This window comes from Limanda limanda, chromosome 18 (assembly GCF_963576545.1).
Source record: "Limanda limanda chromosome 18, fLimLim1.1, whole genome shotgun sequence".
Taxonomy (NCBI): domain Eukaryota; kingdom Metazoa; phylum Chordata; class Actinopteri; order Pleuronectiformes; family Pleuronectidae; genus Limanda; species Limanda limanda.
Window position 1 is genome coordinate 18,163,012 of NC_083653.1, and position 25,465 is coordinate 18,188,476.

General features: G+C 42.2%; 1 protein-coding gene across 5 annotated transcripts in view; it reads right to left on the reverse strand.

Moving 5' to 3' along the window:
* The window catches only part of cdc42bpab (CDC42 binding protein kinase alpha (DMPK-like) b), a 73,255-nt gene that overhangs the window by 40,598 nt on the left and 7,192 nt on the right, over positions 1 to 25,465 (reverse strand). For all 5 annotated transcript variants that reach the window (XM_061091232.1, XM_061091230.1, XM_061091229.1 and 2 more), the window contains exon 2: positions 2,455 to 2,546. In XM_061091232.1, the coding sequence (XP_060947215.1) occupies positions 2,455 to 2,546 (92 nt within the window). The remainder of the gene's footprint in view (positions 1 to 2,454; positions 2,547 to 25,465) is intronic.

The following is a 25,465-nucleotide window of genomic DNA, read 5'->3' on the forward strand; positions in this document are numbered from 1 at the left end:
GAATGCGAACGGCGCATTTGATTAGAATGGTAATGGCGAGTGCCGGCCGGCACCGGGCAGCGACATTTTATCTACGTGTCGACTTCCGGGTCACGGCCAGGGAGGGAGGGGGGGCAGGATCTCAAGCATGCGCAAAGACGTCTTCTCCAGTTGTTGTCTAGCTTCCAGAGTTACATGCGCGCGTTGTCCGATATACAGCCAGATCCGATCTACTTATCTGGGGGTGGTTATCCGACTTCAGTCGGACACAAGAAATCTAGATTTGTGGAGTTACATGACATGGATCTTCGATTGAAACCAGACAACGCCAGAAATCGGGTTTCAATCGGACACATGTAACCGCAGCGATTGAAGAAGCAACTGAGTCCTAATGGAAGCTTTTTCACAGGCAATCGGCCAGTACACACTGGACCATTCATCAGACGAGCTCCGCAACGTCATGCACCCGCGCCATTCCTCCACCTGCTGCTGACAATGGGAGGATGAAATCAAAACATCCTGCACTCAGCCTCTCTCTCGCCTCCCTATCTGACTCAAGGATTTTATTTTAACTTTGTTTTCCTGCGTCTGTGTCTGCCCATCTGGGTCTGTCTGGCTTTTTTTAATCTCTGACTCAATGTTCCAATGTCTCAGCCTCGCTTTTCTTAAAAATGTACAAAATTGACAATATAAAAGCAAATACCAAAACACACCCTCGGCGTTTGCTAGATCCAACCTCAGTCCAGATTAACCATTAATACACTCATCAGAGTGGAATTTTAGTACGACTACTTGACTTAACAGTGTTACCTGCTCCCTGACAATGACAGTGTTCACACTTTGCAGGTGCCTAAAGGTAGCAGCCATTGACAAAAACCTGCAGAACGCTATGTCGTCTCACAGCTGGTGAGCAAAGTGCTTATTTAAATGCTCCGCCTTCTCCATTTGTCTTCATTACATATATTTCTTGACTAAATAGAATGTAAACTTGTCCCTGCCTGGACTATAAATTACAGTGACAAGTCAACTTACAGTTTCAGCAAGACATCCTCTGATCGGATTCATCTTTAAAATGAGCAAAGGGGAGGAAAGGTGGAAACAAAGGACTGAACTAATCATACAGTCAAAAATGAGTGTAAACTGCTGGTGCAACCTTCTGCACAATTTCATCTTCTTTTACTATTGAGCCAAATTTATATCTAACTAGTTCTTTATCTTTCTGCTGCATTTTTCTGTTAACTGCACTATCACAATAACAAAGTCCAACACAATGTACCAAGTATGTCTCCATCGGGTGATTAAAAGGTGGAGACATGGGACAATCGGGATGTTTCTCAGGCTAACTTCATTTTGCTGTCATGTTAAACTCGTACAAGCACAGCTGGCCGAGAGAAAGGGCGATGGAATGTTACCACAAGGTAGCACCATTCAAGGGTCACACCACATTGCTGAGAACAAGCCTTTTACACACAGATAGACACATGACTCTTACACGCACACACACATACAAGCTCATACCAGCAGTCCTCGCAGTGGCTCAAGTGTGCACATTAGCGTGCTGTCGTTGTGTTGCTACATGCTGGCAGGTGTGTCCAATCTATCTACAACCACAAATCTATCACTTTCCTGACTTCTCTCTGTCTATCTGCACCTATCACAGCATTTTCAAAGGAATTTGCTAACTTGTTTGTGCAGATGCTGGATAACAATTTCACAGATTAAATGATTGGAAGTGCGTATCCATGGCTCTAGAACAACCACTGAATGTTGACACCTTCACAATCTAAGAGATTCTGTGCAATGATAAAAGGTTCAGGACACTGACATTATGCAAGACTCTTGGCCGAGGGGCCACAATACCTGTCGCTCCAACATTCCCCAGCTTTGACATCATCACCTGAAACCCAGTGACAAATGTATTTCACCCTCCCTACAGGCACATATTCAAGATACACAGAACAAACGAAGACACATGTGAACCCACATGCGCTGGTTTCACTGACACCAACTCATGGGTTACATATGAGAGGAGATTTCAAAAGTTTTGTTTGAGTTGCAAGTAGAGTCATGCTCGTGTGGCAGACCAATACTACGCACCGCTACCTGGAATGCAGCAGAAAGCAATCCACTATTAAATGCAGCAACAGTCCTGCCTGTTATAACTCAGGTTTGTAGGTGTGAGGGTACAAGAATAATAGCCTTTCACTGACATGTACCTTCCGGGGATCTACTGAAAAATCTTTGCCTCAAGGAAGAAGTTCCCGGTATTGAGATATCTCCTGCCAATACGGACAAGTAGACCAAAAATATTCACTGCTGATGGTGCAACCATAAGAAAATGCCCCAAGCTAACTACAATTCCTGTCCAAAGAGAGAGAAAAGCAGATTTTCCATTTACCATCTAGCAGATTCTCAATTTGTAAGGTGAGGGATTATTCTTGTTTAGATTGAGTGTGAAATAAAAGGGTGTATTACCTCTCCGAAGGCTCCTCGTCCAATCACCTTAAGGATTTCAAAGTCTTCTTTGTGGAGGCGCATCTGCTTCACTTTGGATGTGAAGGGTTTGGCTGTGGAGAGGAATAGAGCAGAATAAGTCAAATATACTTACAGGAGGATTTAAAGCAAATAGCAAACATTTTGGGAACAATCCTTATAATCATATGATTTTCCTATGAAAATTTGAAATAGGTGGAGAGTATAAACCAAATCTAGTGAATGAAATGATGAATATAATCTGGATAACATAGAAAAAAAGCAAGTACACCTAGGAAAGATTATGAATGGTTTCTTTGAATATCATTACTATCCGAGCAACCCAAAGCATTTTACAATAATGCCTGAATGTAACAGAGTCTCCACTAATGTCAGAAGAAACACATCATTTTTATTTATAATATTAGGGTCATTAGGCTTCCAAAAATGTTGCATCACACAACAAAGGCAATATTATCAATAATGGTAAAACAGGGAGGTATAAACCATCAGCTAGTCAATATTTTGATGATGAACTTAGATGAATCCAGTGGGGGATCACCTGCTGTGTTCACATATCGGATTCTGCTGACTTTCTGCTGACTTAATACTAAGAGACCATGCGGAGAAAGTCTGTAGAAACCTCAGAGGCTCTCACTCAGACATTTGCATTCGCAAATGCACATCCTCTGGAGTAAATACAGAGGATCAGAGGAGGGAATCATGAAGATGGAAGTAGATAAGTGCTACTGTTTAAACTGCAATCCGCAGAGACAGAACCCCAATTTAGACAAGAAAAGGTATGAGGAATGAAGTCTATTGTTGTTGGAATATGGCATGACCTCTATTAATCACAAAGTTCTAGCCACAAATAAGTTTGATAATTACTAGCTCTGATAATCACTGGCTGGAGATCAATGGCTGGGATAAGACGGGGAGGGGAGTATCTGCTTACCATTCTCCTGGGGAAATTGGATTTATCATTTACATTTTCTTCTTATCGACAAAATCACGAATAGTAGGTGTGAGTAACCCAAAATGCGAAAAAAGGTACTTTTAGCCTCTGATCTAGGCTTATGGAAACGTACTTGTCCTACTCATGTGGCTAGCCACAAAGAACTCACCATTTTTCCCACAACTCAATAAAAGCTGCCATGCTACTTGAAATTAACATTATCAAAGTGGTAGTGAGCACCTGGAGGTCTTTACAGCACATCACACCGGACATAGAGTGAGAAAGCTGGCTATTGTTACCACTTCAGTTATGGTTCCTGGTGGGAAAGGGACTTGGGAGGGATAAGCGAGGGACACCAGAGTTCTCTCACACAGCTCAACAGATTCCAACTATGAATGACGTCAGCTTTTCCCTGATTTGTGGAGAGCTATTCAACCACTTCCTAGTTTACATGATTCCAGCATTACAATGATAGCCTGGATTGGCTGCAAGCTCAGCAAGGTGTTTACACTGAAACACAGATTTCCTGATAAGACAGAGAAATATCACATAACTATTTTTTTACAAGAATTCACTGCATGTCTATATTTAGGCCGTGTTTTACACTTTTGACAGGAGGGTTAGCCCAGTTTAGCATTATCTATATTAGCATGAAGACAAGCAGCCACCCGCATACAAATACACTTCGATGTTTGACTTTTACATACAGTAGCTGTTTTGGTTAACAAAAGACACAATCTTTATCTACTACAATAACTACTACTGCAGTGTGTGCGTGTTTGTCTGTGTGTGTGTAGTGACAACCAGCCAAGCTGACACTATTGGTCTGTCAGCAATCCCTCACTGGCCAAACATCATGCTAAACTCATCTGGTCGCCATGACTTAACACAACCTCCAGAGAAAAAACTCTGTGAAACAGGGAAATGACTGTTGAAATAAAACAAACAGGCCACTCATTGCTCCACAACCTCTCGCTCTCAGACTCTCTTGCACCGACTCCACTAACAGCTGACCTGGCCTGCTATGACCGCAGGGCAGAGGGAAAGTAGTGTGCCACGTCCTGGTTCACATAACTACACACCAGAAAGACAACACAGCTATCACACTCAGTGAGACTTACATGGGAAATATGATTAGTCATATCAGACCAGTTACAGCAGAAACAGACAAGAAACATTGAAATCAAGTGGTTGATAAAGCCTGTTGTGACTGGACTGGTGAGCCAACTTCAGGCGATTGGTGAAAACAACCCTACAAGTCTGCAAGAATTATGACAAACAATATGACACACAATTGAATTAGACTTTGTCACAGCGCTTCCCCCTCTCCATGCAAACCACCGAGCAGTACAACTTCCAACGAAAACACAAAGTCAGGACCAGTGAATGATACATGCTTTTCGGAACTGGAAAGACCCAAGATTCACTGCTAGAAGCAACGAATCTCATCCAAACAGCAGTCAAGTCAACAGTGCAGATGCTTGGCTGGCGAAAGGCTTTCTCGGAATTGAATTTACTGCAATGTCACCCACAAATGAATCTCAACCTAGGAAATAGTTATCTGCAAAATTAGGTCGTTTCCAAGGAACATTGTCTTGCATACGACCACATGTCATCATTAGATGTGACAATTACCTCATGTCTTTCATTCATAACAGGTTGAATGCAGGTTAACTGCCAAAGGGACTGGCAGACAAACTCACAAATAATTATTCAAATTGACAACAATTTGGCTCGAGGCCTGAGGTAATTTCCCATTCTGCTTTCCACAGCACAACCAATTCTCTTCAATCGCTGCCAAAGTGTTTTATTTCGGCCAACATCTCGAGCCAGTCAAGGCATGTTTTCCATGGTGAAGATAACATCTGGTAACTAAATCACTTTGGATTCATATTAATTCATGAATCAAAGTCACACAAATATGCCGGAGTAGCAAAATATTATGCAAGAGATTAAATCTATTTTAACATCAAAGTTTATCAATCTTTAAGCACAGAAGAAATTTTATTTTCAGTTTACTTTTTTGCAGTATGAAGAGCCAAAACTTATTTAGATATTTATATTGTATTAAAGACTTTTTCTTAAATTGATTCATATATTTCAGTTTACATGTATGAGTTTCACCCTATTAACGCCAGTAAATGATTTAATGTTTCCTCAGAAATGTAATTATAACCCTCAACACCCAGGGCTCCAGATTAACCTCTTTCACTAGGAGCACTGTAGCCCCTTACTGAAAATGTTAGGAGCACAAGCAGAAAATTTAGGGACACATAATGAATCGTCTTACAATGCAATTATTCACTTTTTCCACCGCAAATAGAAAACTTACAGGAATTACAATGTTAGGGGTTCGGACTAACTTTTTCCACTAGTAGAGCAAAATTTAGGTGTACCACTTTCAACGACATACAAAGCAAACATTCATATTTTTCCCATCTCAACTGTTTTACTAATAAATGTTTTGGTAATAAATAAATAACAACCAAAACCAAAACAAGTAAACATGAAACTTCTCTTACAGAATGCCTCTTTGTAGAGCACATCCCCCTGAGGACCACTACGACATGGCACCTCTGAAAGTCAACCATTGTAGTTGGTCCTTCTAGTTTGTTTTGCCCTGACTGAACCTCATCTGTACAGCCTCCTTAGCAACAACCTCCTCCAAGCTAGTTCACTCAACACTTATTCTAATCAGGTCCTGCACTGTCTCAACTTGCAGGCACCCTCTGACGTAAAATGTAATCCTCTTCTGTGCTGAGAATTCTGTCATATTATTATTACCACTGAAAAAATTATAATATATATAATATTATAATTATAGCATAATCCTGCAAGTACAGCCTTCAAAGGGCAATGAACTTTCAATTCGTACGAATTTTCAGTGACATTTGAATTAGAATAACAAATAAAATGTACTCAAAATAAACCATAAATAAAATTAACTACACACACAACCAGGACTATCTGGCTCGGTTCACAAAAGTTGCTCTTGATTAAATATTAGGCATTTGGCAGAGAGTATGTGTTACAAGCACGGTAAACAGGATTGGATGGCTATAATTTAGATGACAAACTTACAATGATGATCATCACTGGGATGATTTTAACAAAATCATCGGGGGGCATATTTGCTAGTCGCAGTGTTGTGAGTAGTTGTAAAATGTACTTGCGCTTTCTACAAACAGTCTCTTTACCCCTTCTGTAGCTTATATTGACATCCTGGATTAATGACGCCAATATCAAGAAATGCTATTATCTCGGGTTAAGGGATCCAGTAATTCTGCAGTGGATACAAACATTAGTATCTGTCTGAAGGCATTACAGACACTTATTTAAAAGAGAGAAAGATATTACTTGTTTAGAGCCAAATTAAACAAGCAAATTGCCGTCCCAGTGTGTAAGTGATTCAGGAAGTAAAAATCCAATAAATTATTTAATAGAAATTTTGATTATCAGCCATAATAATTTTCCAGGGTAGACATAACCATAAGCTTCACCATGTATTATCAACTTATTATTAAGCAAAAGTGTTTTATTTGTCATGAAATAATACACTACCCACAATCCCCAGGTGTAACTGATTGTAAGAGCACATTGTTCCATGGAAGTATTAACCGCAACAAGTCATGCCAGTTACGATCGGATGGTTTGTCGTAGATGATGTTTACCACAGAGTGAACAGGATGTGCACTGGTTGGAAAGGGATCATTTGCAATGGTTTATGGGATGCGTCGTTTTTAAACTCTTGCAATTATATCAAATGTTCTGTCACGATTAATCTAATCGCTGGTTGGCCTGGTTCCACGCTTACAACCCTTTTAATAAGAATTTTCTAAAATATCAATGGATTCAATTTACTTCCCAAATCAGAGCCTTTCTTAAAGTGGGCTGTAATGTTAGGCTTTATTTCTGAAACAACAATATCCCCAAGTTCTGGGTTTGTACCTTTTAGACAGGACAGTGAGGTGAAAGAAAGGCACAACATTCCCGCCTCTAACAGGCTGTGGAAAAATTAGCTCAGAACTGATGTAGACAAATCTACTTTTTAGAGACAAAACCTTGGAACCTGCAGGTGCTTCCCATTCAGTTATCATCCCGACTCCACAATGTTTATACTCAGTCTTCAACAACAAAGGTTAGTGCTGTAGGGAAGACAACTAGGCCATCTCTCAGTAATCTTAGATTCTTCCTCACCCCATCTTCTTCATCTGAACTGCTCTGACATGGTTGAGTGGCATTAACCCCTAAGGCTCAAGGGTAAAACACATACATTATATCCAATTCACTTGTGATTTCATTCTTAAATCGTACAAGTAGGCTATAGGGGTAGGGGTAGGGGGGTGGAGTCAGGCTCGCTGAGAGGGAGAAAATACTGATTAGTAGCTGCATGCTGACTCAGGAGCTCCACTAAACAAGCCACATGAGAAATGTCTTTCATCTCTGAGCCAGGAGCCCACAGGCCCTGTCCACAACAAAGCACACAAACCAACATAGACACATACAACGTTGTGCACATACACACAGACTAGTAGATCTAGTTCCCCACATCTACATCTGACACATAATTGGTGGCTGTGTCTTGCTCTGGCCTTGGCAGAAATACCACAGCCGGACAGATAATAGGAGCTGCTTTTCAGAAGAGTAAAAAGGGTCCAACAGCAGGTGGTTTATAAGCCCAAAGCAACATTTAACCTGTCATTTTGGCCTGTGTTGTGAATGGAAATCAATTGTATGGGGTGTGTGAGTGTGAGTGTGTTGGTGTGTAATGGAAATACTGGGCCAATATGATAGTATGCAGGGTCAACATATAAAACACAATATCTGGAACCTGTAAGCTCACCTACTTCTACCAAGGTATAAACGCATCTGTACTTTTCCTGTAGCTGAGATGGATTAACACCAACATGCCATACAGTTTGGTAATACATCTTTACTCACTAGCAAAATATACAGGGAGGCCTAAACATAGAAACGGTTGCTAAGACAAGGTGTGGTAGGAACCCCCGGCGATGCTTGGGAAGGTGGCTGTCCAGGCTTTAGCATGAGTGGAGCCCTTTGTTTTCAGATGGTTTTGCAATGTGTCGGGCGGGTGAGCCAACCTGACATGTTAGTCACATTCATGTAGTGCGTGTTTTGTGCAAAAGACATCCAACAACACATTATGAGAGCACAAACTCAGGCATGACCAGAGACATACAGATGCTGATTGTACTATGCACAACACACACACGCTTTTGTACTTCTATCTTAGTGAGGACATAATGCACTCCTCAGTCCTTTAGGTCTTTGCTCAAAAAGGTTCTCACGACTATAAAAGTACAAGTACACACACACATAGACACACACACGTTCAGTAGCAAGCTTTAGGATGTAGTGAAACTGGAAAAACATGAGTGACGCCAGCTAATCCACATAGCCAGACTGGTTTAACCCAAAATGTTGAGCACTTATCAGGCCCATCGTGCTCCATACCAGCGAGAACAGTGTCAGCCATGTTTGGGAGAAACTTGGGAAACTACAGGCAAGTGTGTTCACTTAGCAGCCGACCCACAAATGATATGCTCGGTGATCTCAACAGGCCTCAGTCTCAGTCTCTTCCATGCAAAGTCTTCAGGGCGTGCTCATGTGAAATTTGTCAGAATGATGATGGTGTGTGTGTGTATAGTCACACACATATAGTGTCTGTAAATGACTCAAGGCTGGGTGTAGCTGAAAGTATTTTTCATCATACAACTTAATTATTACTCATTATACCTTTTTGTGAACTTAATTATTTTCACAAACCTAAATGTTGTTACTTTTTCCTCTTGTTCCATTTGATTTTTTTTGTTTTTACAAATTTTAAGCATTGAACTACATTGCCACAGCGCTGACTGTTCAGAGATTGCTGTGGGAAGGTTACATGTGCTGTGCTCTTCAATGCAAAATGACACACCCATTCCTAAGTCAATATGTCAGGAAAACCCCTCAAAGTCACCCCAATACAATACATAAAGTCTATCTTATACATTCACTTAGCCCCCAAACAAATGCGACAGCCTGTGATGCACTGAAACGCCAGTCTCCCCACAGTGTCGTCTTTACATACACTACCAGTTAAATGGTTTAGAACATCCAGTTGGGAAAGAAATGTTCAAGGTGTTTCGGAAATTAAAGCATAGAACCAATAAATAATGCATACTGAAAGAAAGAAAAGGAATAGGAAACTTAAATCTACATTTATGACTCATTAAGCAGCTGGAAACCCTATCAATCTTTCAAGGAAGGAAATTTAAGATGATCTGTTAAGTTCTACCAATACTGTTGCAGAAGCTTTTACAAAAGTGTGAGGTTTAAGTCTGGATCCTGGTCCTGTGCAGCTCTTCATTTCGGAAGACACTGTCTAAATGTTTTTTGGCAATACCTTGCTGTAGGATGAGGCTTGAACAACCGGTCTGTTTTTGTTGCTTGCTTTTCTTTCAACTTTTCGAGTGGCAGTGTTCTCTCAAGAAGAAAATTGCGGCAGAATCAATCATGCAAAAGAACCACAACACATGTTCAAAAGCACCCTCTTCCAACACTGGCGCCTGTGTGTATATTATATAGTGAATGCACATTGCAGAGGGATTGTTTGTGTGTGGTTTGGAGCCAGATTGTATGTGTTACATGCAGTGTTGGGAGTAACGGCGTTTAAGTATAACGGCGTTACTAACGGAGTTCTTTTTCAGTAACGGAGTAATCTAATTAATTACTTTTGTCATCGTTACAACGCCGTTATCGTTATTGATAATGTAAAGTGGCGCGTTACTACAATTTGGTTGAATGAAGCGGTCAGTCGGCGATCTCAACCGGCAGCGACTCCGCAGTCGCCGACCGGCCAGGGCTTACTCAGTCTCTCTCAGAGGTCCGCTCCTTAGTTTCGAGGGTTTCCACTGCCTCTCTTTCACTTCCTCCGCTATAGTGGTCACGCTGTTTTGCCGGCTTCCTCCGCACTTCCGCTTTCTCCTGTCCCTTGCGACTCCTTCTCCACCAATAAATAGGCTTGACGTCGCTCGCTACGTCATCATCCGGCGATCATTCCAAAACAACCGGTACCTACCCGGACCGAAATGCAACGGAGATTTCGGTGACTCATTTCGGTGCCTGAGCCAATCGAAGACTGAGGTCTCCGCTCGTCCCGCCTCCTCACACTTCCGCTCCTTCCTTCACGGGAAGCGGCGGCTCCCGTCGGGCCCCCGCGGCCGCGGACCCCCGGTGGACAGACTCCTGTCCCCGCGCTGCCCGCGCCCCGCGTGCGTCAGGGCTTCCGTGCAGGTGAGGGGGGAGGATCTCCTCGTGAGACCTCTCCCAAACTCGTGAGACCTCTCCCCGGCGCTGGCTGCCCCCCGCCGGGCGCATTTCCTCTGTGGCGTTGCGTCGCGAGCTGCTCCTGGTCGGCTTGGTAAGGCTCTGGGCGGGAGGAACGAAGACCACGCCGAGAAATGTTTCATAAAAGCGACCGCATGTTAGGGGGACGAAGGCGGGGGGCCGAAGCCCCCCTGCGACAGCCCCAGCCGCGGAGACACTGGGGTCTCCGAGTGATGGAAAACCCTCAGTCTTCATTTGGCTCAGGCACCGAAGTCAGAGTCACGAGTCAGAGTGTGTGTGTTTTGCATTTATTTTTATTTATTTAAGTAAACTTTTGTTAACAGTTCGTATGTTATTCATAGTTTTAAGTTAAAAAGGGTTTTGTATTTATTTATATTTATAATCTACTTTATACAGTTAATATATTTGGCAATAAAAAAAGCCTTTCTTAGTCAAGCATCGTTTTGTGCACTTTTTTGAAAAAAGTATCGGTTCAGGCACCGTTTAGGAACCGGTATCGTTTTAAAAGTATCGGTTAGGAACCGGTATCGGATAAAAACCAAACGATACCCATCCCTAGTTACATGTGAAGCAAGCTTCTGCATGTATCTATATATTACTAATGCTTTGGCCCTTGAGCCGACAGTGAATCTTAGAGGAGTAATGACAAACAAAAAAAGTGGGAGGCAGCGCAGGCCATTGTTTGGAAAATAGAGACAGCTAGGTCTTACTTATTGAATGTTTACCAAAATCTACTTGAAGTCAGCTCCAAACTTATTGACACCGTGTAAAAGAAGTCAACGATCTGGTATCCGCTCTAAAACCAACATGGAACATCATCTAAAAATAGTTAGCCAACTCATCTGGGTAAGGAAGCTCTGTCACCCATGTGTTTAACAAAATATCAGAATTGGCATTTTTTAATATGATTGGACTATTAGGGTGTCTGTGGCTGAGGGGTAGAGTGGTCGTCCTCCAACCAATATTTGAATAAGGCTAACAGTGCACTCAGAGCACTGTGGTTGATTTAGTTTATTATGAGATAACATGCACATTTTTACGTACACATTAAAGGAAAGGTACAGTTTCAGTAACCTAAGATTTTCTTTGGTCTATTCTATACTGTCTATACTATTTGGCTGGTTGCAATACGCAGGGAGCTGTGTTACTGAAAGGTCAGCAGATTCTGAGACCACTGATGGCAGTAAAGGAGGTAGGCATAGTCAGGAGATGGGGTGAATGGATGGACAATTCCACAGCACTTGTGGTATGAATTCAAGAAGAAGAAAAAAAATTGAGGTAACAACTGCAGATTAAAAACAGTTGGGGTAAAAAAGCATAGGACATAAACATAACATAACTGAGACAGAGCAGCAAAAAAAGGAAACCAATTGCATCTCATGGGAGAAAGACTAAGAAAGTAAGAGAGAAGATTGGGAGACGAAAAAAGCATCACATACTCAGGCCCAGTCAGCAGCTGAGCCAGTTACAGTAAGTGTCCAACCCTTACACCCCCACTGTGCTCCGACCTCATCCTCAAATCCAGAGTAGGATAGAGGGACATCTGGAAGCCATAATGGGGATTATTTACAACCACAGTGAGGTAACGTCACAAAAATGCAGCTTGCAAGCAAGACAAGGGAGACGGAGGGATGGAGAGGGAGAGAGAGAGAGAGAGAGAGAGAGAGGGGGATAGTGGCTGACATGAACAGGGTTAGTGGAAGAGAGGAGAGAAAGAGACCCGGGGATGGCCCTTCCTCCATCTGACCGTGGTTGGACCACTGGAGGAGGCGAACTTATCACATCATGAGCTGGCTGGGAGTTTTCCTAGACTGTGTAAACCTTTGCAGAAGAAATACTCTGCATCATAAAAAAAGAGGCAAATGATAGGCCTGGATAACTCTGGCCTATGACAATGCCAGGATCATAAATGACCAGTCATGAGGGAGGCCTGATTTTTTTTCTGATTTATTATGATAGCCGGTGAATACATAGTCGGGAAAAAATTTGGAGTCACTGTCTCTAAGAATCTCGTTTTTTAGCAATCACTAAATCTGTTCCTTTTCCTTTTTGGTGAATGTAAGTCGTAAAAATAAAAATGTACCAGTCTGCAGTTTCCTGTGAGGTCACATGGATTCTCTTGGACTACTGCCGGCCAGGCGGTTAGATAACATTACATTACCCTCAGATTCAAAATGGCTATGTATGTGACATTTCACTGCTACTGTGTCAGCACAAACCACAAAACCAAATCAAACGGTGCCTTCTAACTCCTGTATGATTTCCCTGCCACAGCAACTTCTGCCCTAGAAATCAGACCATCACCCCACCACTCCGTCCTGACACAAAATGCATAGAATGCTGAGTTCATATAAGTCCAGCTAATAGTATCTTGAAATAACTCACCAGCCACACACAGAGATAAGTATTCGTTTGCTTTCTTAAAAAAAAAGTTAAAAACTGATTCACATCCAAAATGTCCCCCGAAATACAAGGCTTTGATCTCCTTGCAATAACAAATTATTACAAAAGTAGCTCCTGCTTAAATAAAAGCCAAATAAATGCAACAAAGTTAAGGCGGACTAAATAGCACACAGAGGTCCTCAGAGGACAAATTAAAGCTGTTTTATTCTAATAACATAGTCCTTAAAAGGGAAAGTGACTCATTGCCAAAGGCGCTTCAAATAACGGCCCTTTGAGCAATTCAATTGCAAGTAGCCTAAAAACATCCAGTAAATTACCGAAATTACAGATGGAAATAGAACTAGGCCCCTTTATGTCACAGGCAGAGGTTGTCCCAGCAGCTGTGTTAAGGGAGGCACGACCAACCCCAATAAAAAGTATTTTTCCATGTTTAACCCTCTTGGATCACACTTGCACAGCTGTCCAATCCCCACAGGCAGTGCCCCAACACATATGGTGCATGTATCAGAGAGGTGGGGCTGTGCCACTAAATCATTGATTAGCACAGGAAATTCATGAGGAACAAACATGGAATCACATACAAGGCATGTTAACATGCCTTACAGCATTAAATGGCATTTAATGCTCAGCTGCACACCAGTGACACCAGAATTATCAATGGTGTACTCTGTCTGCATTCACCCTCTTTTTTAACACCAATAAGAGAGAATAAACAGTGGGCTTAATCTTAACAATCTGTGCCTCGCAGCATGAAACAAACAAACAGGATGTTCCCAAAATATTAAGAAACCACAAACACCAAAGAAAAGCAGTAAGGCAGGGCTTGACAAAACAATAGATCCCATCTAGTGTGTGTGTGTTACAGCTCAGAGACTGCTGCAGTGAGTGTACAGCCAGGCAGGCAAACATGACAAAAACCGTCTTGGAGAGGCTCAACTACACCAGTTCATGCTGTCGGTACGAGTTCCCTATACAACAAAGATGTCTCAGAGATCACACATCGACCTGTTAAACCCATATCGCAAACAAGCTGATTTACACAATTCTATGTCAACACAGCCGTCTGATAACATCTGGAGATGTAGGCCGAATATGGAAAGAGCCTGCCAGGCCCTGTTACCCAGGCAGGGTTTCCTCCCCGTCACTGCCGGTGGTGAAAGCACCAGGTGCTGCATTGTTTCTCTGCTGGGCATTGGTAGGAACAGAGTGATGGGGGGATTAAGTCGGGGGGATGTAAAGAAAAAAATGTGCCACACAATTAAAGTCACAGAGTGAAGCCCTGCTTTATAGAGAGCAAAAATAAAGATGCCTTCAGCATGAACATCAGTGCAAATGAACAAACCCTTTAGCAAATTTATTGATTACTGCCACTGGCATGAAGGGTCATGTGACAGAAGCTTAACAAATCAGGGAAGAGCCAATCAGGAAGTGACTGTCGGTTTCTGCATCATTGTTTCCAAACGTCTCTGTTTCTGTTCGTCCTGACTAAAGTGCTTCCCTGGAGTTTTCAGTCTAAAACAAGTCAGCAGCTTTTCCAAAGGGCTATTTTAAAACGGCTAGGGAAAAAAACTGTGGAGAAGTGTGAACGTCAGACATAAATGTAGTAAGTGAGGAATTCTATAACTAAAATGTATTAGTGTGAATGCAGCCTGGGGGTGGCCACCAGAGAAACAGACACTGACAGCTGTATGAATCTTCCGCTTTTACTGCCAGCAGAAACACTTGATGTTCAGCCCTAGGAACAAATGACTTTATGGCGGCCTGTGAGTGCCTTCACAGGCTAAATCTCCCACATCAACCTGAAAGGAAAAACACTACAGGTCCGTTACAAGAGCCAAAGCTACAAATACTGGGCATGTGCTGTGGGAATGTTCAGTAACCCAGACATCGTTTTCCAATACCGAACGCGTAAAGCTCCGAGCTAGCACGGTGGACCTACAAGAATGTGGCTGTACTGTGGCACCTCGTCGAGTTCCAACGGCACCATATCAATTTTGGGATCAGTCAAATTAAAGTCACCAATCACTTAAACAAAAGTAGGACTTTACTGCCAGTGGTGTTCCAGCACCTACATGTCACAACATCCTGACATATATTATAGCACAAGTTTCCTACTGCCTTTTCTGGGCTCATCCTCTAACTGTTTTTTTTTTCCCCCTCTCTGGATGTCGTCAGCTTGTGGAAAATGAGGGGGGTTGTTACCATGCTACGGGCCCTCTGCGGCTCGACTGGTACAGCCCAGCACTGACATTGCACCATTTAAGGGTTTGATTCCCATTGGGACCACCCATACTATAAATGGATCCACCAGAATGTATGAAAGCATCCGTGAGGCATTCAATAAAAGTGTTTTGGAGAACAAGTGAATGGGATAACAATAATAAGAAAAGGAACTAACATAGATGGAGAGGGAGTTTCAGGTCTAAAGTAAGGGAGATGAGAGACAGATAAGATGTAGAGAGTTGGTACACTAAGAAAATCTACACTTGAGAAAAGGGACAGAGAAATAGGAAAGAAGAGGATGGCAAGATAGGGTGGAAAGAAATAGAAGGGGGAGCAGCAAAGAGAGAGTTGTAAAAGGAGAGAAAGTAAAATTAATCTGGGAGTGGAAAGAGGGATGTATAAAAAAGAGATGTCTGTGAGGATAAAGCTAAACTGTCCACATAGACACACATGAAAGGGTAATCTCACCGACTGACACACACGCACATGCATCTGAGGTCACTGGAGAAAACTACCAATCAATTTAGTCTATGGATGATCCAGGTCCTTTCTATACAAAATGAAGATGTCTTCACCTGTGGGCACCCTGTGGCAATATGTGTCATGATGGAGGTAACCCAAGATCCCTTTCATTCTCTGGAAACCTGCCCAGCAAGGTTTGCTCAGGCTGAGGCCGGCAGGATGGCAACGAGAGGTGGGGGGGAACAGGCCAAGGTTGCACCCATTTTCAGAGTGGATGCTTAAATGAGCACTGATTAATAATACCCGACTGTAAAATGTCATTATGTGTTTTTGTAATTAAAATTGCCCTGTGGTGCAAACCGAATGTGTGTGACTAATCACAACCCTTGAATGAACGATGGGACAATCAACAAAACAGACAGGTAGCTCATGTGGGTGTAAGCTAGATATACTTTATAAACTTTACTTTAGTTAGCCTCAATAGCATTCCAGCCTGCAGAGAGTTCAATCACACCACATTACCAGTCCTCAAACCATGCTATTGTGCATAATATACAAATACACTAGCATTAGCAGCTAATGCTACTGCTCCCAACTCCTCCCAGACATTAGAGCCATGTTTTGTACATGCACATAGACATGCACCAATTCAGTTTTACTGAAACTACCATATTCAGACAGATGACAATGAAACAGGAAAGAAGATGAATGAAACACATCAACAGCATTTCAATGATATAATCTTAAGAGACATGTGAAACAACTACCAAGTGTGATTGTTTGCATGTAAATAAACATTTATGTTGCACAACACAGTTCTCTGGGGCATTTTTGATCCAGTATTTGAAAGAAAAATGTGATTTCCAATGAAAGAAAAACTCCTACCATAATAAAAGTCTAAATTATATTCTAGTAAATCTAGTTTAACATCGTGTGTGGTATTAATGCATATTCCGGATTATGATCTCTGTGTCCACATATTTGAATAACTGACAGCCCAAACTACAGACAATTTGTTTATCTTTGTTGTTGATCTTCCTGGTTGTGTCCTTACACATGCATGGGGAAACAACCTAAAACATAAAATGGTAGTGTAAGGTAGGGAAACTGAGCATCTAAGGGAATCATTGACAAGTTATGTAACCTAAAAAGAATAAACATGTAACTCTGATCTGATACCACAACAGTGCAACAAAGTCCACTTTTCCAATGCAGGTTGTTTTCCTCTCCTGTTACAAAAGAACAGGACAGGCTGTGAAGTTCACTGACACAAATATCTGGTGGAAAAAACTTAAAACTACTAAAATACCACCATCAATTTATGCTAGATATAAACTTCCCCATCCGCTGAAGCAACAGACACTTTCTAGGCCACAACGAGGCCCCGCCACTACATAAAGGACTAGCTTGGTTACTAATTATAAACTCCGGAAGAAAGGTGTCAGTGCTTGGACTTGTAACTAAAAGCATCCTGAAAATATTCATCTGGCAACAGCTGGGCGTGTGAGGACACGCTGCCTGCTCAGAGCAGGAGGGAGGTGGACGCGACCACTACAAAAAATGAATTATATTTTAAAGTAAGGATACAGAGGTAGGGCTAGAGAGATCAGATCGGGGCAGAGAACGGGTCTTCACTATTTTGTTATAAAACAATCCAGGTTTATATCAATAACATCAAATAAACTCTCTTCTTTTTGAAACAAACCTGATTTCTATTGGCATTATTCATAAGATCCATAGATATGTATTCATTCAATTAACTGGCTATCCAATGAAAGAATCTCTTCAAGAGTAAACTGGGCAGGGAAAACTCCAACCTTATCCATTTAGGACTTATCTGAGAGCTCAAGCCCATTGGTGTAAGCTGCGAGAACAAACAGTGGCCGCGTAGTTACAAGCAGACACCTAGATAACTGTTACGAGACTAATGACCTCACTGATAAGCAGATTGAGTCGCCGTGGGAGGCTACAGGGAGACAGGCCCTTGTTTTGACGAGGACATGAGACCTCTAGGTAAATGTAGACACTGAATCTCTCAGCAGGCCGATAAACCACAGGCTGCACTTGGTCTGTTTCCACAGTAACGTGTTGGACTTGTTATAGGGCAGCACTCAGCACCGGGGGCTACAGTGTTGTCTCCACACACACTTGGAGTTGACACCTGTGATTTCCTCATGTGGGTAATCCCACCTCCACAACTTCTCACAACTCATTTTTTGCTCGACGGATCAGAGCATTGAAAAAAAAGGTAGGCACAGTGCTTCTATGGCAGGAATATGTTGACAACATATCACCACTGATGCCCCCAAATGGTTGTTTTGTGTCTTAGTTCTGAGAGATTCTGATTCACATAGGCCTGGATCAACAGACACAGCAATAACAATTGTCTCCTGCATTTCTGTTACCTCAATGACAAGTATCATTGCATCTTGTATCGTTGACTCGTTGACTGAAGAGGAGCTTCATTGACGACACCAGCACCTTTGTGAAAAGGTCAGATATTGCACACTGCACCAAGAAGGCTGACTGAGCACTTTCATCAGGGGAAAAAACATTGGGTCCTTTCCTTTAATCTATGAAGCTCTACAATCGCTCCTTTTTCAACAAATGAAAAAACATTATATAGACTCACACCCTTATAGAGTTAATTCCAAGTGGGCCGTTTAAAGCCAACTGGTCAAGCCAACACTATAGTGTCAATGAAACCAACATAGATACTTCAGAGTCACACAAAAATCCACAAACAATCAGGAATTATAAACAATTTGTTTCTCCATCCACAGCTCCAGACCAACTTTTTATATCGGTTGCACTGGTGCACCTAACTTTTAAAGGCAGGTGCACCAGCACATCATTTAGGTGCACCCACAGGTTAGCAGGAGTGACCAGGGAGCTGCTGCTTCTGCTCCGATTCTGAAGCAGCAGGAAGAATAATTTATCATTGGCAGTCTGTCATGGAAACCTTGTATTCACCCTTTTTGTCACCAATGTTAGAAATGTACCGCCTTGCTCACCACCTCTTCTCGGTCTTTTCCGCCCTGCCATCAAGGATTGAATGACTGATGAGGATCTGCATTTCAACAAACTGAACGGTCGATAAACCCACCTCCGAAACAGCTATTGTTCAGTAATTTGCTGAGCAACTAAAGCCAAGCATTGCAAACCTATCAACCTTTGAATTGTTAAAGCAGTATGCATGGGGCTGTGGTGAGAGATACATGGCTCATATGAGAGTTGCTGACCTTTTGCCTAGGGCTTACAGCTTTAGTAAGTCTTGCATATCATGTCTGCTAGCAATCGATATGCATATATGAGCCTTTTACAAAGTCCTCCCTTACATGGAGGCTATAACCAAACTCGCAGAGCTAGCAGGTATCAGCAAACTAGCTAGCAATAAAATATGCTAGCGACAATAAGTGCATACATGTACTATGCTAGGCAAAGGCATACTAACAGTAACCAGGGCAGATGGTAGCAAAGGGTGACTTCCACTGTCAATAGTGTTGCCTTATTAGTAGTAGTTTATTAATAGACATTATATATTGAATGATGTTTAAGTAAAAATACAGAAAGTTCCAACATAACATTTCTATAACATCAGTAACCATAAAGTTCACACTTAAATGCTGTGCACTGCAAAATTCATACTTGAACCAACATCAAGCGAGAAGACCCTCAATTCACTGTTAACTGCACCTCTTATTCTGTAGTTGATGTTACTCACTCAGGCTAATACCAGCCCCAGCTAAGGCATTTACCGACCTTGGGAATATTGTTCTAATAATAAATGGAAATGCCTCATTTACGGCATTTCCTTATCTGAGGAGAACTAAGTCTGGAGGAAACAGATTTGCACAAATAAGGCAATTTGAAAACAGATGGGAGCCCAAGAAAGCAATTAAGGCAAAGCATCTGGCTAGAAGGGCTCAAGCATCTAGAGGATATGTTAAGCAATTATTACGTAATATTTGTGAATTAGGTGCTTTGGACAGAAAACTACATTAAGAGCTAATTGTATTTAATCATAGGCATTACTGATAATGAAGAATGAGTTAATTTTCCTCTTTGTTCATGACCACATTGGGGTTATTAGGAAGGAAAAGGGGAGGATGAGTGTGTGTGCACAATGTATGTGTGTCAATAATTAACAGAGGGTAAATAAAGATAGTGACAGTAGATACCAATATGTGTAACATTTCCTTTTAGAACTAAACAGAATTAGGTCGTGCTAAACTGCCTCACAACAAATGCCCCTATATTGATGCCCATAAAATATGTGCAATCAACAAACAGGAAGGATGAAAAATTTGCAATTATTAGTCTTGTTTGAAATGCCTAGAGGGCGGAGCAATTGGATTTCGGGAGATGAAATGTACTCATCAGCACAATGTCAAATTGTTGTGTCTGCAACATGACCTTCAGCACAGAGAGGAAACAGTGTGAGGCAGCTCTCTCTCTCTCTATATATGAAGTGAACAGTCGAAGACAATTGAGATGACAATTAGAGCTGCCACAGGATTTCCTCAGCAGAGACGTCTCGGGAGGGAGAGAGAGGACAGCGATGGCAGAGGATACAGGCTAGTAAAACCACATATAAAACTCACCGAAATATAAAAGAGGAACTGACAAAACATCCATTTATAGTCACACACAAACAGGTCTCCAGTACTCAAGTCTCTCACTTGTGCACATAATCAGTCACCAACCTGCTCTCACACACTTCCCCACAACCCACAAAACCCATCTCAAAACCGATACCACCAAACCACAAAATCTCTGTCTGAATGCAGCAGTGCTGAGGGGGAAACATGCCTGCATGTGAATGTGTAAACAGATTATCAGGTGCTGCACAGGGCCTTCATTTTATTACAGAGATTCCTCCCAGACAACACCGTGATTCAGACTCAAGCGGAAGGAATGAGGGACAATCAGATCAGTTGCATGTGAGACCGACTGGCGTGAATGACCGCCATTCACGTGGAAGACGGATGAATGGTGCTGACGAACTGTTGACAATCTGACATTATTCGGGTCAAGCGTCTACACTGTGAACACGGGGAGGTGGGAATGGCGAGTACAAGAGGCAAGCACGCACACTGCAGTGTACTGTAGGTACGGTGTATAGCTAGGCCTAAGAATAGATCAGGTCACCGTCAAATGTGCAACCACACCGAGAGCCAAGGTCAGTGCTCCATCACTATCAGCAAATGTAGGCAGCACTAAGGCAGAGGAACAAAAGGTACATCAGCCAGACAAAATGACTTGAACTTAACTCTTCTTCAGCACATCCAAGCCCACTCTGCAGCCTCCTCAAATCCTTTTCAACAATTTCAATTCATCCCAATCTTTATCTCTCACACACTCTTTGCCTAATTTCTCACATGTCCTCTCTCATTATCTAATTAAGAGGACAGAGCAGATATACCACAAAATGCAAGATTGAAAGCATATGTGTCCGGACAAGTTTGACTGAGTGTCCATGCTTTTTTAATTAAGTTGAAATTTGCTCAATTACAATATGTTCTTTGGACCGGTTTAGCACAAGGAAAAAAGGACAATCTCTTATTGAGCAGCTTTTCAAAGAGAACTGCCTTGCTAAAGAGAAATGTAATAGTGGCTGATAAACCAATATGCTAGGAAACAATGGCAGTATTTAAGAAGTGATAATGTGCCCATCTTTACATCCACCAAGAGGTTATGTTTTTGTCATTCTTTTTGTTAGCAGTATAACCCTAAACTACTCAACAGATTTCCATGGAATTTTGTGGAAGGGAGGGACACGGCACAAGGAAGAACCCATTACACTTTGGAGCAGATCCGATTAATTATCCAGCATTCTTTTTCACTTTCTTTGCAGCGTTTCCCACCGAATGAATTCAATGACTACAAGACAGACACTGAAACTCGATTTCTCAAAAGGATTTAAAAACAGTTTGGGACGCACTGCAGCCAGATACCTATAAAAAGGTGTATGTGGGATTCAAAGCTGCTGCTTGTGTAACTTGTAGGCTGATGCAGCACAGTTCTGACAGTCATGCTAGCACGCCAATGTAGCCACTGGAGTGTGCAACCCTTATTTAGCCTATACGAATTCAAAGAGCAAATACCAACTTGACATGGCACCAAGTTCCCTTGTATGACAGCATGGGATAGAAGATCAAAGTCTGTATGTGTGAGTGGTGAGGCAGGAGAGGAGCTGTATTAGGGATGCTGCTCAGCTCTGTCAGGATGTTGCTGGTTGAACCGAGTGTTCTGTCTGATCGACTCTGCACGTTTGTCCCCTTTTGCACACGCTATCACATGCATACATACCCAAAAAGAGACAAGTATGTACACAATGCATAATACTACCAGTACATGCCTTACACAGACACACCAACCCTGCATTTTCTGTCACTAGGCAAAGATGGGGTCCAGCAGCAGGAGACAGCAAGGGAGGGGGCAGAGGAGAGACAGGAAGGGGAGGGAGATGACAGGAGCAGAGAGAGGAAACAGTGGAAGTAAAAGAGGGAAAAAGAAAGAGGAGAGGAGAGGAAAATGAGAGAGATGGTACTGAGACATAGGGCCGAATAATCAAAAAGAGGTGTGCGACATTACAATGTATGAAAGAAGTGAAGACTGAGTGAAGGGGGGGAAACACTATATTGTCAGAGCGACACGGATCTAAACAATGAGAGCAAAAGAGATAGCAGAGGCTGACAGGCAGACAGGGAGAATGAATGGGGCGGGTGGCACTGGTGGACAAAGAGACGGACCTGGCCTCATCTAAACAGCTGCTACTCGCCCGAACGTTGCACCTCGGCTCCAAATTCCACAGGCAGCCCGGCCGTGAGGGGCTGTGGCCTGAGTCAGCGCTTTTTATTCACACATACATACACATAAACACACACACACACACGGCTGAGCCTTGTGCTCCAAGCAGCCAGGGGATGTGCTGTCTAAAGCACATGAAATGGGGCAAGAAGCAGTCACAACCAGAGGCTTGGACTTCTGTCTAACACTCCTGGACCTAAACCATGAATTATGGTTCAAATGTTCTGCTGCAAAATTAAGGATATTTGGAATTTTTTAGCACAAAACATGTGCATGGCTTAAATTATACCAGATTTAATATTTTTCCACATTTAAAAAGCTACTGAAAATGTTGTAATAAATGTGTTTCTGCATTATGACAAGGTTTCAAAGTATACATCTACAGTGAAAGAGAGTCTAAGCATAAACGCAGCTGCAAAGCCGTTGCAGTGAGAACGGAACAATATCCTTATTAATAAAACATGTCAGACGCACCAAACATGGCTGACTAACTGGTTTGAAAGAACATCTCAAATGAATGCTAACTGTTGCCATGCTAAAGCTAATGAGAAGTACCATTTAGACACCACAAAACAATGTGACCGACAGAGAAAATGTGTTAAGTGAATAAGCACGAAGACCTTTTCCATTATGAAATAAGAAAATAAACACAATTCCCCTGCTAACATATCCAGTGAGCACAAGTCTCCAGTAGACACAAGCAGAGTTGAAAAGCCTTCCTTATATCCCCATACTACCACAGCCGCGGTTCCATGGCAAACTTTACGGCTGTTTCTCTGTGTCTCTTTGAGAAACATCCTGTGATAGAAAAAGAGTGAAGGGAGGGAGAATTGAAACTGGAATGGGAGAAAGCGAGAGGATCCCATGCTGCAGTTTTCTTCCCTGTTATTTATGAACTTGTGCCCTGATGGGGCTCCTGTGGGCTCTGGGTTTAAGTGACGCTAATAGGCTTTATCCTGGGGTCGAAGACAGTGGAGGGTCGGACAGAAGGCACACTCCCTTGTTGATGGATTTACATGAGACACAATGCAAATTCTGCCCATTGTGTTATTGGCCTCCATTTTTATCAATCCGTCTTTAACTGTCCTCCTAGAAGGATTAGTACAGCAAAGAAAATCTATTCATTTAGAAATGCGACATAAATCATGTAAAGCTGTGTATACAAAGTTTGAGCATCTAGTAGAAACTGTATGGAAGCCAAATTGTGTCAATGGCTACTGCCCCAAAAATATTTTGCTAATCCCCAAATTTAACTCTGGTTAAACTTTTAAGATGTTCATTTTATTAAGCTCTTAACCCAATCAAGTGCATCACAATACACACAATGTGAAATCCACTATCAGAGAATATGTGGTGTACATGGAAAATGCAGTACAACTAAGATAGGAAAAGTAGTTTTAGTAGTATGATATTGCTATTAAAGGTGGGGTCGGAAACGTGTCCCGATAATCATCAATAAATAAAGACTTAGTCGGATATAAATTTGCAATCAATTCAATTATTTGCTGGCGTAACTCTGCCACTAACTGACCTGCCCGTCTGTGCCCACTGGGCTCTCACTGAGCATGGACAGAGTCTTCAGAAGCCAGAGGGACATTAAGGAAGTTAGCTAGCGAGTTACGGAAAACCGGACTTCTAGCAGTTGTCAGGCAGTGCACGTACATATAGTGTAGCTGTGACGAGAGGGCCGATGGGAGAAGTTGCGATGTATCGATAGCAATTTTTTTTGGTGTAACCTGCTCTCGCTAGCTTTTCCAGGATTACCAACCCCAGCTTTAAGCAGTAATACGTTTCATGATTTAGAGGCTTTTTACTACAACAGACACAAAGCGCAACAAGATAAACCTTCAGGAATATTCCTTGTATCTGCTGTGGTAATGGATTCTAAACAGTTTTATGAATGAAGAATAGGAGGAATGTCTGTGCTTTGCATTTTCTGCTGGTGGTGTTTTGTATTGGCTACTGCTGACATTTTTGCTCAGTCGGACCAGTTTGGATTTACTAACACAAACTCCCCAGTCCAGTGAGTATGGGAAGAGACAAAACTATGCAAGGAAGCGCCTTGGCCAGCTGGCTGTGGGACTGTTTCAGCTGAACGGGTGGGGGAGGAGGGGAAGAAAACCCTTTGACAACGTGAAAAAAAACCTTGTGAGAAACAATGTTGCTCTGTATTAGCCGTTTGTGTGTTTGTGTGTTCGAGACAGACGGAATGAAGGGCTTGCCAATTGCTCCTCTGAGCTGAAGAGTATTACAAGGCGAGCAGACCAACATATTTTCTTCAGTATTTATAGAAAAACATACTTACAAATTTGTAGCAGAACTAAACCCTCTTGTAATTTCCCAGAAATCAAAGTCATCTTGGCTGCTAATGCCAGGAGCCTACTATCTGCAGTGATTACTTCAGTAAGAGCATTGGTTGTTGATATTAGATTGTATACACTTCCGTCTGTATCCATGTCAAGCGGACTTCTGACAAGACAGAAATAATGACATAACTTGTGCTTATGCAAGAACATGGCATGTGCTCCGTGCTAAAATAGTTCCAACCAACAGAGGTTGACTTATTTTGAAAAGCTGCAGTGGGCAGGGAGAAATTATAATGAGCTATATAAGAAAAGCCAACTGAGCAGCTTCATTTCCATTTGATCAGACTGAAGTGACTGACAGACAGCTAAGCAGAAGTCAGCCAAACCCCAGTAACAGACACTGCAGGGGGAAATGAAGAAGAAAAAGAAAGAAGACATGAGAGAGATGGTAGAAAGGCAAGAAGGGAAGGTAAAGAAAAGAAAAGTGAGAAAAGGGATGAGG